This window comes from Monodon monoceros, unplaced genomic scaffold, assembly GCF_005190385.1.
Source record: "Monodon monoceros isolate NGI ecotype Baffin Bay Population unplaced genomic scaffold, NGI_Narwhal_1 Super_Scaffold_2, whole genome shotgun sequence".
Classification (NCBI taxonomy): domain Eukaryota; kingdom Metazoa; phylum Chordata; class Mammalia; order Artiodactyla; family Monodontidae; genus Monodon; species Monodon monoceros.
In genome coordinates, this window is record NW_021703776.1 from 61848708 (window position 1) to 61863830 (window position 15123).

A 15123-nucleotide genomic window follows, 5' to 3' on the forward strand; every position below is an offset into this window, starting at 1 on the left:
ACTACTACTACTACTACTACTACTACTACTACTACTACTACTACTACTGCTATTATTAATAATACCACGGAAGTGCTAAACCGTATTTTAAAAAAATATTACTCATGTGAACTCATTTGGAAACTACTTGTCAAAGATGTGCAGATGTTAAGGACACCTTTTATAAACCTCTTAAGGTTCATAGGAGGACTAATTGAGGAAATGTACATAAAGTGCTAAACGTGGTGCTGGGCGTATACAGTCTCCAAGAATTACTAGCTCTTGTTACTACTATTTCAACAATAGAATGCCATCCATTGTAAGCGACAGCATTATTTTATGGACCACTTAGAAAAAAAAACAAACACTGCCAATTAAACTATGACATAGTGTTTTTTATCACTTAAAATTTGAGCTAATTATTGAAAGATTTTAGACTTTAGATTTTAGACATACATTTTATCACATCTTACTCTTGAGCCTCAATAAGAGGAAAGCAGCATAAATTGGTTAAGGTATTCCTGAAACTTCTTCACATTCAAAGTTTGATTCTCTTAAGTCACCTTTCAACTACAGGTGATCCCTATCCGTGTTTTTACACACAGCATTGTCCTGTGTGCCACAAAGAGCATTTTGATGCAACCTTAAGAGTGTACCATTGTTGCCTTCGTGATTTTTTTCTGAGTCCCTAATATCCATTCTAAAAGTTTTCCATTTTGATTAAGCTCAAAGCTTCGTTTTTTTCCTTCTGTTGAATCATATATTGGTGCAAGTTAAGAAGCTTCTATCAATAGTTAGCAAGAAATTTTAGGCAAATTGATGTTTACTGCTTTAACAATAGTCCTTTGTGATACATTAATTAATCAAACCACATCTATCTCACAGATTTGGCAATTTCTCTTACTTCAGTTGTATTGTTTGACAGAGGATAGTAATATGTGTGCATGTATCTCTATAACAAAACATAATACATTTCTCCTATCTGTATCTTCTTGTTTTACATCCTGGAAGGCACTTAGCTTTTGCTTTGAAAGAACATATGGAATTGTTGTCATTCTTCTGTCATGAATATTTGCTTCACTAATGTCAAATTTATACTTCCAACTGTTCTATTCCCATGCCTTTCCGTGCACACAACTTTTTTGTTCAGTGATGAGTCATAGTATAATTTTGATATTTTAAATGATAATCAGTTTGACAGGAAAGTATGGCCATTGCACATCCATCAATTGAAGTGACAAAATATGAACAGCTAAGACAAAGACTGCGCATACACAGGCACTGACTGCAATAGCATGACTGGTGCCTGGAAGCCAGCGGTTGTCAGACGCCGCTGAAATTGACACAGTCTATTTCAGAGATGTTAAAATGTGAAAAAATTGCTCTGGAATTGATGGAACATAATTGTAGGCACAGAGTAAAAGATTTTAATTACAGTCATTTTTTATTAACAGGAAATTTGTGAGTGGTTTGAATTGGGGACAGGAAGTTATAGGAAAGGGCAATGCCTTGGTGTTCCATCTTGGAGCAGGCATCCTTAACCAGAAGCAGATTTCATATAAATAGGAAAGATCTTACCAGTTGTTGTGTTTTGAAGAGAAAGCTGCAAATAAACTGAGAAGTAATGAAGGTTGCTATCACTCTTAATTTGGCAGATTGCACAACGTGATTATGAAATCTAAGCTTTGATTTCACTGATATGTCATTTATGAGGACTGCAGGAACACAGGTCTTCTCTCCCACCACAGTGAACGAGACTATGTGGATGAAATCACTGATATTGTGAGCAGGAATATGCTTCACTTTCTGTATTTAAAGTGGTGAAACTTTCCAGTTTCCTAAGAAATCTAATTTCTGTGGTTTAATGGCAGTGATCAGGTGCAGTGGTTAGTTGTTTTCTAACCCATTGGCTGTAAATTCAAAGTCATAAACATCTCTATATAATTTTTAGCAATCTCAGAACCACATCCAATAAACTTCACTAATTAGAAGACATCCCTGTTTTGTAGAGAAATAAGGATAGAAATTAAATACACACACACACATTCATACACACACAGAAGATATAGGCCTGCCTCCCCCAATTCAAAGAAATGTAAGAAAACTAACTTATTGAGTGTTATTAAGTACTACGCATTGGCCAAGGACTCTGCATACATTACCGCATTTAATCCTCACTCTGTACTGGCTGCTGTTTGTGCTTCACCCGTGTCTCTCCACCTCCCGCCATTCCTGAAAGCTTCTACATGCTGGACACCTGCAGTTTTGCTGCTTGAGGATTCTCCCTGTTTGGCAGAGGCTGTGCAGCCACATGTTTGATCAGTGACTGACAGGGGTTGGTAGATTAATACACCAGCTCCCTCATCCCTCCAGCTGGCAAAGTCCAAGGTACATTACACAGCACCTCCCAGAGTAGTCCAGCAGGCTTGCACCAGTTACCTACAGCAGTAACTGCTCACAGCCCAGCACTTTATTGTCTTCTCCCCCTTCCCCCTCTCACTTACTCACTTCCCACCAGCACCTCTTGGATCAGCTGTCAGATAAACTACTTGCATCCACATCCTTGCTTCACAACTATTACTTCCAATTTATAAATGAGAAAATATGCCCAAGGTCATGTAGCTAAAAAATAGCAGAGGTGAGATTTGAACCCAAGCTAAGGAGCTTCACAGAAATTAGAAACCTGACTCAGTGGGGGAACTTTTGACAAGGTGATCATACTGAAGTTTTATTCTTCTCCAATATGACTACTTTAACAAGGATAAGTATAATTTATATTGTGTATTATGTGTACCCGTGCTGGATTCTATAGTAGAAAATGCTAACAAATTTAATCTACTTATTTGCTTCACATAACACTAAAAAGAACTCAAACTATATAATTGATTTTTTCACAGAGTTGACGGGAAGGCACCTTATTATGTAGACAATTACTATTTAACTTTGAGAGTTGTGCTGCTGTGTTGCTGTTATCTTAGCTTGATTGCTGTGAAAAATGACATGAACATTGAATGGTGTACAGTCAGTCACTTCAGATCCCATTTTCTATATTTTTTTCTTCGAACTTGAATTCTATTTGAAAGAAAGTAGAAATAGAAATCTAGTATTTGGACCTTCCTTTGCTGTTTCAGATCCACCAGTGGCTTTGACCAAGAAAGAAGTAGGTAGGCAAATCTTAAAATAGTGAAGCTTCTGGGTGGCCCTGAAAAGTACAAACTAATTAAAAGGAAGAGAGAAACACAGAAAGAAAGGGATCCTAAAGAAAAGTGCTTTACACTTAAATCAGTGGTTTCATGTGTTTTGGGACATTTTTTCTTGAATTTGGTTATTTCCTATTCTTTGAGATTTTTAAGAACACAGCGTTGTTAGGGAGGAGTTGATGCCTTCAGTTTATTTACATGGCTCTTCTCTTGTCCTAGCTTCAGTAAGATTTTCCCCAGGCTCTGTCAGATATATGGGTATTTGGGGAGTCTGTGACCCCGTGAATCTTTTTTAAAAATAATTAATTAATTAATTAATTTATTTATTTATTTTTGGCTGTGTTGGGTCTTCATTTCTGTGCGAGGGCTTTCTCTAGTTGCGGCGAGCGGGTGCCACTCTTCATCGCGGTGCGCAGGCCTCTCACTGTCGCGGCCTCTCTTGTTGCAGAGCACAAGCTCCAGACACGCAGGCTCAGTAGTTGTGACTCACAGGCCTAGTTGCTCCGCGGCATGTGGGATCTTCCCAGACTAGGGCTTGAATCTGTGTCCCCTGCATTGGCAGGTAGATTCTCAACCACTGCGCCACCAGGGAAGCCCCCCTGAATCTTTTGATTCCATAATAAGAATGGGCTCTCCAAGTATTCTCAGTAATGAGTCCTTGAAATGAGCATCTATAACTCAGACTCATCAGAGTCAAGTCTGACCATTGTTATGTTTTCAGGGGATGTGGTGTCCCAAGGCCATTCCTAGATGTTAGTTACAGTAGTCTATGCAGGTGCTAAAACCTTTGACCCATCCAAACTGGCACAAATCATAGTGCTTTTTGATTATGCAGTAAAATCTTATTTAATTGTATACAGCATAGATTATTCACTTGGATAAAGAAGCTGATTTGAATTTTGGTTCCATGAATATGTTAATTGTGACCATAAATTTCCTGGGGGAAGACCTCATATGATATTTTCTGCCTAAGGTGATCTGATGAAAATAGATTGAAAGGCACACATGATGAAATGGGAAAAAAGTGGTCTGTAGTATAGTGACCAAGAGCATGGAATTTAGAGCCATACAGTCCTGGATCCCATTACAGCTCTTACTTTTAATAATTGTGTCATTTGTGGTGAAATGCTTTGCATCTAGCACCTTAGTTGGAAGTTACAATACCAATTTAACAAGATAATTATTTACAAATAATATTTGTAAATTTCTTAGCGTACTTTCTAGTACATAAGAGGTCCTAAACAGTTTTTTCTCTTGTTGTTATTTCTAGTGTCATTATTATTCACAAGAACCAGCCCCCGAAAGATCAACTTTTAGAGACAACTCCCAGAAGTAAGAATAATAGCATGGAATTCAGTAACTACAGTTGCTAAATATGTCTCATTAAATCTAAAAGCACCTGGCAAAGGAAATTATTTTTCTGATTTTTAACTGATAAGGAAACTGAGACCCAGAGACCTAAAATAATTTTCCCAGAGACATACAGCTTGTAAGGAAAGGTGCCACATTTTAGGCTAGGTCTTCCAACTTCTAACCCAGTGCTCGTCTCATGAGCCATGCTGCCTCTTACATGGAAATACATAAGCAAGCATAAGTCATAGCCTGAGATGGTGAATAAGTGAAGGACCAAAGCTGCATGTTAGTCCAGGTAACTAATGACCTCAGGGGAAAAAGCAGCCACGAATTCAGGACTCATTTTCCTGGGCTTCCCTTGTCCCCTGGATCTTGACCTGGTAAGTATTATCTTGTTAGCTTTCCTATACCTTCAAAGAAGTGATTTTTGTATATGTTTTCTCTAGTTATTCTCAGTGGGATAATTGGTCCAAATGATCTAATCTACCATCACCAGAAGCAGGTTTCCCTTGGAATATTCATTATCAATTTTATTTTCCAGTCTTAATATTTTTGTAAGTTGTTTCTGAATAGTGCATGTGACTGGAAACTTTTGCCTGAAGCAGACTTTAATGCTTAGTCAAAATGATTGGCTAGGGACTTGCCTGGTGGTGCAGTGGTTAAGAATCCACCTGCCAGTGCAGGGGACACACGTTTGAGCCCTGATCCGGGAAGATCCCACATGCCATGGAGCAACTAAGCCCGTGCGCCACAACTACTGAGCCTGCACTCTAGAGCCCACGAGCCACAACTACTGAAGCCCGTGCGCCTAGAGCCCATGCTCTGCAACAAAGAGAAGCCACTGCAATGAGAAGCCCGTGCACTGCAATGAAGAGTAGCCCCCGCTCGCCGCAACTAGAGAAAGCCCGCGCGCAGCAACGAAGACCCAACGCAGCCAAAAATAAATAAATTTATTTTTTAAAAAATGATTGGCTATGTGGGACATCATTAATGTTTTATAATTGAATACGGCTCTCCAGGATCAGGTTTCATGATAATTCAGGTAATCTACTTGTGTTCCTTCCTCTGTCTATATCTTTGGTGTCAGAATGGGAGTACAGGTCAAATGCAAATTTCTTAGCAAAACGTAACTTAAAAAAAAGTATCAGACTAGCAACCTTGTGTTTTCTGCTTGTACTGCTGCTAAACTCCATGAAGATTGCTTAGCTTCTGTTTCTCAAAAAGGTTTTAGATTTTCATCCAATAGGAAGCAACGTGCTTCATTTTTCACAATGCTGTGTTGATAAGGCTGGCACCATGTTCTACTTTTGGTTAAAATCTGAATGAGATTTTTACAGCTTTTGAATCATGACAATACTGAAGTCCAGTAAATCACTTCAGTTTAAGATTAAAAGATGATGATATTGGGGAGTGCTTCATTTTATTAGTGATGGGTTGAAAAAGTTTAAGCTGATTTTTTTTTTTTTTTTTTTTTTTGCGGTACGCGGGCCTCTCACTGCTGCGGCCTCTCCCGTTGCGGAGCACAGGCTCCGGACGCGCAGGCCCAGCAGCCATGGCCCACGGTTCCCAGCCGCCCCGCAGCACGCGGGATCCTCCCGGACCGGGGCATGAACCCGCGTCTCCTGCATCGGCAGGCGGACTTTCAACCACTGCGCCACCAGGGAAGCCCCTTAGCTGATTTTTTTCAATGTTTTATTTTATAAAAACCACTGAACATAATTTTAAACTCATTAAGATGCCACGTAGGCCATACAGCTTGGTTTCATTTTTAAATTTTATTTTATTTTGTTTCAGGTTCAAAGAGTTATTTTACTCTTCAAAGGTAAATAGCTCAACATTTCAAGCCCTCCTTTGCATGAAGGAAGATTCACTGAATAAAATCTATTCTTTAGAAATAATCTGAACCTAGATAAATCCTGAAAAATTCTTATATCTTCCAAAATATATAATTTACAACTAAAGAACTAAGTTTTATTTGTAAACTTGAACTAAGTTTACAATGACCCTTCATTTGATTATTTTTCCTTATTTTGTATAATTATAATATGATACAATACAAAGTAATAGTAATCATAAGATCAGTCATAAATACCAAAGACTTTTAATTGTGAATCCTTTACATCTATTCAAGAGGAAATTTATTTCTCTTTAATACAACTTTTTTTCGAGTAAATGAATACGATGTACAGGTCATTTTACCTTCAAATGTATAATGTAAGACGGGCCATTTCTGAGAGTCTTCTCTCCTCAACTGAAACCTGGGATGTGGGTACACAGTCTCCATTTGTTCTTTTACACAGATTTCTTTTTTTTTTTTTTTTAACCTTTCCTCTCTCCCTTAGAGTTAACTATGTGCACATTTGGTAACAAATGCTACCATGGCATTGTGTGGTTTTTCCCGATACAACTATAGTTGCAGATGTGGTAGTGTTTCTATTATAAACATAAGTTTGCAGAAGTTTATAATTTGTTTGAATAAAAGTTTAAAGATATTACTCTTGGGCTTCCCTGGTGGCGCACTGGTTGAGAGTCCGCCTGCCGATGCAGGGTACACAGGTTCGTGCCCCGGTCCGGGAAGATCCCACATGCCGCGGAGCGGCTGGGCCCGTGAGCCATGGCCACTGAGCCTGCGCGTCCGGAGCCTGTGCTCTGCAACGGGAGAGGCCGCAGCAGTGAGAGGCCTGCGTACCACAAAAAAAAAAAAAAAAAAAAAATTACTCTTCACATTGGATTCCAATTGTGTATTTGTATTTTCTGATTTAAAAAAAGTAGGATTGAATATACATGCTTATGCCGTAGTATCTTCTGCTTAAGGTTTGAGTGCCTTACCATTCATGTAAAATTGGCATGGCAAATAGTGTTATTCCTGTTTTATGGAGACCTTAGATATACCCTACAGAGATTAAGTGATTTATCTAAGGTCATACAGGGAAGAGGCTGTTGAGGTGAATGAGGTTAAGTCAAAATCCAGAAGCCTTGGGGCAGTTATCTTCAACTCGGCTGTTTTAATTTGCAGGTGGCATGAGAATACTGTTTTAGTTTATTTTTTTCTTTGGTTATTTTGATTGATACCCTAGGAAATTAACTTGACAAACTTGGTCAAACTTTCTGCGTCTTACCGTTTCTGAAAAGCCACTTGCTTATACTGGTTTTTAGGCACAATGACCAGTGGAGACTAGCAGGGCAAGTAGAGCAGGGAAGTCAGAAACTCAGCCATGGCTGTACAGTCTCTGGATAGCAAAAAGCATAGCTCAGTTGACTTCAGGCAGTAGGAGGAACAGGCTAGCAGAGGCTAAGGCCTTGAATTTAAAAAGCTTCCTCATAGAAACAGGGCATCACACTGGTACAGAGAGGCATCTGGGACCAGCATGGCATATAGGAGCCTCCACACAGGCAGGTGAAACATGAAAAGCCATATTGGGGAACGCACGCAGCAGGCAACTTGGCACTGAAGTCAGGCAGCAGGGCTACAGCCTTAGGTCTAGTTCCTTGGAAGGGATTTGGGAGGAGCAAGGCAGCCTAGTCCTTTAAGGAGTGACCCTTTAAGCAGGCTCCCAACGTAGGGGCTCGGGTAGAAGGACTAAGACAAAAGTTAAGTTACCACATGGGGTAGAGCCTAAACCTTGGGAACAAAGCAAAACCCCAATTGTCAATACTAGACTAGATATAGTAAGCACAAAAAAGCCCAGTAAATAAATTAATTTCTAGTACTGACAGGGGCCATGAAGAAGATAAAACAGAGTAACATGTACATTTAAATTTATTTATGGATTTAGTCACACATTTATAGCTGTAACTTCACACCTACTGTCGTTTTCTAAAAGCCATACATGGGTTAACTGGGACTTTAAGAGTTAAGCTATGGATTTGAGAACTAAAATCATATCAACTATCACCAGAGAACACTTGCTTAGTAGTTTCTTCCCTTTCAGATGGTTTTTAGCACCATTTTACCAAAATTAAGATTTTCTTTTACTCTTGGAATTAGGAGAGGCAATTGATGTTCAAGTGATAAACATCAATTGATGTTCAATTATTAGTACAATTGGTGTTCAACTTTAAAGGATAAAGGTCAGGTATGTGCATATGGGGTGTGTGTGTGTGTGTGTGTGTGTGTGTGTGTGTTTAGACATTAAAACTGAATATCGGACTTATCAATTTAAGGGCTGTAAATAAAGGTAATGGATTCAAACACCAAAAAGGTGGTTAAAATAGCTTATCTTTAATGTACTTCTCATACTTGAGATTCTAGATTTCCACATAGTTTTGTTTCACATTTTATCAGGTAAGTATGCTACATGGTTGATCAGTGGATTATCACATTGCATTTTTTTTTTTTTTTTTTTTAGCGGCACGCGGGCCTCTCACTGCTGCGGCCTCTCCCGCCGCGGAGCACAGGCTCCGGATGCGCAGGCTCAGCGGCCATGGCTCACGGGCCCAGCCGCTCCGCGGCACATGGGATCCTCCCGGACCAGGGCACGAACCCATGTCCTCTGCATCGGCAGACGGACTCCCAACCACTGCGCCACCAGGGAAGCCCTCACATTGCATTTTTAAGGCTCTCCTTTTGTCTCATAAACATTCCTTTTTATTATCATATTTGAGTTTATGTAGCAATTCAGGCCCTCCAGATAATAACCCTGTATTTCAGTAACAATATTTTTGAAGTATTGGCATCATGCCTCATTATATTAAAGAAATATTCATGCCAAATACCTAAACATGACATGGTTTTTGACTTGATCTGCAAGTTGGCAGTAGAAAAGGAAATTCTGTAGTACCTCTATATTAAGTAAATGCCATATCTACTTAAATTATCTAATATGTTACTGTAACCTACTTATGAAAACAGTAGTTTGCTTAGATGAATAGTCTATAAAATAGTAGGAACTGTTTTAATGCTGAAATGACCACAGAGCACACAAATGCCAAATTATATACAAAGGATTTTTCCTTCTTATACTCCAGAGGTCGTCATCAGTGGCTTCAAAAACAACTTGAAAATATGTCCTCTCCAATGACATTTGGGTTACTATTTTGTCTTAATTTACCTCTTCCCATTATTATTGAAATACAATTCAATTTTAAATATTTGTCTGGTTTAGGTTTTGATATTTGTATAGAGATGTCTTTGTAGTAACCAGCGGTTTATTATTCTTTAGTGGTTTGGGATAGGAAGCTGTTTTTATAGCCTTTGACATCTCATTTAAAAATAATTAATTCGTTTCCTAATTTGCCATCTATAATGGGTCAATAGAGTAAAAAATCCTGATGTTGGCAATCAGCGGGAAGTTCTCTAGTGGATATATACAGAGCCTGCACTTTGGTCTAAAGAACCAGCTGCTTAAGCCTACAAGGAAGATGTGTGGTGAGTGTGGAAAAGGCCTGAGGCTTAATCATCTGTTTGCTCGTTGTGACTCAGGAGTGTGGTACAGCTGCCAAGAGAGCAGAGGCAACCAGAGGCCAGGCTGGCAGTGAGAACTCCCAGTAAACAGGGGGCGGCTCTTTCCACCCTGCACTCCCATCCCCAGCCTGGTGTCTTGGGGTCAGTTTGGGGTTCTCTAGTTAGCTGTATAAATGTTTAAGTGTTTAAAATTGGAGCTCATTCAAAGACAAGTGGTCAGGATGGAGAGAAAACTTGAAACCATGTTTATGTAAGGAAGAGCTGGAGGAACTGAGGATGTTTATTCTGGAGGAGAGGGTACAGAATTGCTGTCTTCACAGATATAAAGGGCTGTCACGTAGAAGAGAGGTTAGATTTATTCTGCATGGCTCTGGAGGATAGAATAAGGGCCAACGGGGCAGATTTTGGCTCAGTTTAGGAATAGCTTTCTGCTGGTTACACATGTCCCTGAAAGGAATGAACTGCCCCCAAATGTAGTAATTTTGGATCTTGGGGACGAGCATACCTAGGCAGATGGTTGCTACTGTATTCCAGGGAACGTCCCATGAGACTGGACTGAAGATCTCTAAAGTCCTCCCAATGCTAAGATCCTAGTTCACCATCTCTCCGTCCAGCAAACACGTTTCTTGACCAAGCACAGTGCTAGGGGTGCGGAGACCTCCAGGCACTGGAGAAACCAGGCATGCAGACGGTGGCCACTGCACAGGGTGAGGAGTACAGTGATGGACCTGGTTGTGTGAGGTCTCAGAGTCCTGGAGAGGGCCCACGAATGCGATGCTTGGATGGCAGTGCCTGAGCTGAGTCGTAAGTAGTAGTTGGCCAGGTAACAAGTGGAGATAGGGCATTGCAGCAGGAGGGCAGAGCATGTGTAGAGGCCAGGGCGAGAGTGTGGGTGCAGATGGACAGGGAGAGAATAAAACGGAGCAGGAGCTGGAGCAGAAAGTGCTTTATATGCTAAACTGAGCATTTGGCTTTAGGAGTTGAAGTTTAGGAATAATGTAATCCAATTTGCATGTTTGAAAGGTGGCTCAGCTGATAAGGTTGAGGATAGAGTGGTACCAACAGTGAAGTCACCCAGGGGCTCCTCTCTGAGTCTCAGGTTACTCACCCCTTATGTGAGGGGCTTGGACTATTCTGTAGTATTCTATGAGGATAGCCATTCAGTATCATCCTTTATAATTTCACTTTGATTGTCAAGCCTGTGGTGTTCTAAGTCTCACCAGCCTCTGGGTACAAATGCAATCACATTGGTGATAATACCCAGATTTCATTCACACTTCTCTATTTTGCTGCTTCAGACCTCCAGACCCCCCGAAACTCATATCCAGTTATCTCTGGGGCCCCCTGGGGATGTCCGATTGGAGAGCATAAGCAGACCCCTCCCGCTTCTCATTCTGTTGTTATCTGAACCCACCTGATGGTGGTGCTTCCTCATGCCAATCCTCTGTGATGACACCGCGGTCCCTGCCCACCATAGATATCCCTAGAATTACAGCTTGCAGGGTGCTAAGGCGACACTGCATTCCTCATGGTCTTCACTGCAGCCCAGCCACACTGTTCCCAGCAAATGGGGATAAACGGCTCACTTCCTCACTTCATGTCACTTTTGGTCACCTGGGCATGGGAGTGGGGCTGGGTAGGCTTGTGTCTCCCAAAATCCCTCTTGACAAAGCTCCTCTGGTTTTGGCCTACAAACCCAAGGCTGTGGAACCAATAAGTGAGAGAGACATCAGGGTTTTCTCTCCCTTCCAGTTTCCCCCAGTCTCTCCTTGTCCTGGCTGGTTCTCCTTCAGCAGCAAAATGAACTATAATCCTAGGGCTTCACTCTCTGGATCATCAAACATACATACACCTGAGATGATGATGATTATCATGCCTGGCACAGGGCTAAAAGCTTCTCATATACCATCTCATTTAATCACCCCAACCCTTGGAGATACATATTATTGGTATCCTCAGTTGTACATGAGGATGAGGCTAAGAGGAATTAAGTAATGTACTCAAAGTCAAACAATTGACAGAGCTAGAATTTAAAACCAGACTGGTCTGGAATATTCCAGGCACCAAGCTCTTAACAAGTCCCCAACAGTGGGACATAAAAACACTCATAATCTTATAACTTGATTAACAGTAAAGTGCTTACTTTGCTCATTTGTCATCTATGCATAAATTCCAAATTGGCTTTTGCATCCAGGGCTGGGAAGAAACGGTGGATGCTGCTATTTCCCACCTTTTGAAGACCTGCCTATCGAAGAGTTCCAAGGAGCAGGCTTTGAACCTCAGCAGCCAGTTGAGCATACCCAAAGACACAAGCCGATTGAAGAAACATATCACCTTGCTGTGCGATCGATTAGCCAAAGGTGGACGTCTCTGCCTAAGTACTGATGCAGCAGCTCCGCAGACCATGGTCATGCCAGGTAAGAGCTCCATTCATGCTCCCAAAACACAACTGTACTTTGGCCAAATTAAAGGAATGTGCCTGTGGTTGTACTTGGGGTTTACATTTCATATTAAAGTGATGATAGCCAAGAAAATTACTTTCACGTTTCCCCTTAGATATCCCAGGGTAACCACTTGGATAAATATTCTTGGGGTATTTGCTTGCTAGACATTTCTAGAATGGTATGTCTTTTTTCTTCCCTCTGCTTTTAAATATATGATCCATTTTGTTTTGCTTCTAACCAATAAAAAGTGGATTAGAGAATAAAACTATTTTTAAGGAAAATTTTACTAAATGTGATCTCACGATACCATATTTCATAAATGTAAATAGGATAATACAAGCAGCTAATATAGTCCAGATGAGTCCCATCCCTTCTGCTGTTTTCCTGGTTGTGGTCACCAGAATAAGGGGGAAGAGACAAAGAAAAAGACTGGAGATCAGGAGACATGAGCAGGCTTCAAGGCTGAGGCCTCTATGTGTCAGGGGGAGAGAGATCCAGGTTGCCCAGACCTGGGCAGTCAGTGATGACCATGGGCATCCAAGTCAGCCCTTCCCACAGTCAGAGGGGCTGAGCCGTCAATAGCGCTGCATTCGGTCCTTTAGAGGCCGCAACTCCCAAGTCCCGCTTAGCTCTACTTAGTGTCTCTCTTTATGGCAGCAGCAAGGAGCATAAGTAAGTGAATTTATTAAACGCAGCAGCGGTAGCGTCTATTTCCTCCTAAAGCAAGGACCATAGTATGGGAAGTGGTGTGGAGTTTTTCATCTTCCTCCTTACATGCGTTTCGTACACTTACTGCCCGCCCCCCCATGCTGATGTTACTGCTCATATGACCTGGATATGTTTCTTAACTTTCCAGAGTCTAGTTTCTCCTTTCAAAGTGGGTATAATAATGCCTTCCTTGTTGCTAGGGCATTATATGTTTGTAAAGCACCTAGCACAATTCTTGGAACAGAGGTACACTCAAAAAATTCAAACTATAATTATTACCATTGTACGGATGTATGCATAATTCACCTTATAAATTTGGGGTGGAGAGAACGGCTGGCTTGGGACCATGGGATTCTGTACTCTATGGTTTGAAAATTTTTTTGCCTTAATCATACACAGGCAGAACCTAACTTTCATTCCAAAGTAATATTTCTAATATGGCATCTCAGAATAGAATTGCCTTCCTACTTAGAAACAGTTCTAATAGTTTGTCTTAATTTAGGTCTTCTTCATCTTGCCCTTGTTAACATCCTCCTAACTGGTTCTTGGGCCTCGATTCATCCATCTCTGTCCACTGTTAGGATGATTTTCCTAAGAAATAAATATGTAGGCTTAATGAGATAGTAAATGAAAAATATTCACTATAATCAGCAATCAGTATATGGCTCTCCCTCCTTTCTTGCCAATTGGAGAAACAAAGGAGGCTTGAGGGAGAAGGCCAAATACATAAAAGGGAAAGCTTAAAAAGAGATGGACTGACCCCCTGATTGGCTGGTGTGTTTGTCAGTGCAGGCCTTGGTAGCCCTGCCTTGTCTTCCCCACGTCCTTGTTGGAGCCGCTTTGGGAACAGCCACTGGGAGTCCGGTGGCATTGCTGTGAGCAAACACCTGGACACCTGGAGAGAAACGATGCTTCTTTAGTCACATTTATTGATTATAGAACTTTAGACATTTGTTTAAATAACTAGATTTGGAAGCAACTTCAGGGCTGTGTCCTTAGAAACCCTTGATGTAAAATTTCTGAATGTTTGGAAGGAAGAGGCAGAGGAAAGAGGAAGAGAAGGAAGGGAGGGAGAAATGAAGGAAGGTGGAAAATGTGTTTGTCCACAAACCAGGAATCTGGAAGCCAAGTGTGTGCCTGTCACACTAGTCTAGCCGAGTTCATCCCGTTGGAGAGATTGAGGCTGTGCGTATTTGTCGCGGTCATAATTGCTTGCTTTTACTTAATGATGACCCACTTTTTGACTTTAGTTGAGTGACTCTCCCTCCCACCTGCCGTATCCAATCATGATAGCGAGTTCTTAAAATTTGTTAAATCAGTGCTCTTCATCATTACCATGCTCCATTATTGCCTATGATACCTTTCCTCCATAGAGCTCAAATTTTTCACATACTTATTTCTGTACTTAACATGTTTTTGAGGTAGAAGAAACATGTAGAATTATTGCTGTTTTACAAATAGAAATGGAGCTAAGGAAAGCTAAATATCTTTCCCAGAGTTACATGGTTACCGGAAGGGTTAGGTCTAGAATCCAAATCTTGTAGCGCACTGTGCTTCCCTCTAGACCACACAGACCACACGGTACAAATATATTTCTAGCCAGAGCCTCCTCCTGTGTGAGCTATTCTTGATCTGGCCTTGTTTTCACTTAAATTGGCCTAGGATTGTGGGAGGGAAAGGGCAGAAATTTCACACAGTCTCTTTTCTTTGCTATGAGGAATATAATAAGGATTTACCCTGTATTTGCTTTGTGCTTAATTTTTATTATCTCAGTAGGTGACATGGTACCATTATTACAGAGATTATTTCTGAGTTATTTCTGCTTCAAACCAGTAGTTGTGAAATTTCTGATGTTTAGCTTTAGTAGTTGTTTCAGAATATGTGAAGGTAAAGTGGCATATTAGAAAGGAGTAGATTACTGAACACATAAGCATACAAGCATTTTTCACAGACATGATCTTTTTTAATAGCTGGGCAGGAACTCAGAAATCATCTGGTTTACTTCCCTCTCTTAACAGCTGAGGTAACGAAGGCG

At 40.8% G+C, this 15123-nt stretch overlaps 1 protein-coding gene across 4 annotated transcripts in view; it reads left to right on the forward strand.

Moving 5' to 3' along the window:
- BBS9 (Bardet-Biedl syndrome 9) overlaps window positions 1-15123 on the forward strand; it is a 449627-nt gene that overhangs the window by 370767 nt on the left and 63737 nt on the right. For all 4 annotated transcript variants that reach the window (XR_003795236.1, XM_029233592.1, XM_029233591.1 and 1 more), the window contains one exon: window positions 12131-12353. Coding sequence is in view for 3 of the 4 variants with exons in the window: in XM_029233592.1 (XP_029089425.1) it covers window positions 12131-12353 (223 nt within the window). In the remaining variant the exon portion in view is untranslated. The remainder of the gene's footprint in view (window positions 1-12130; window positions 12354-15123) is intronic.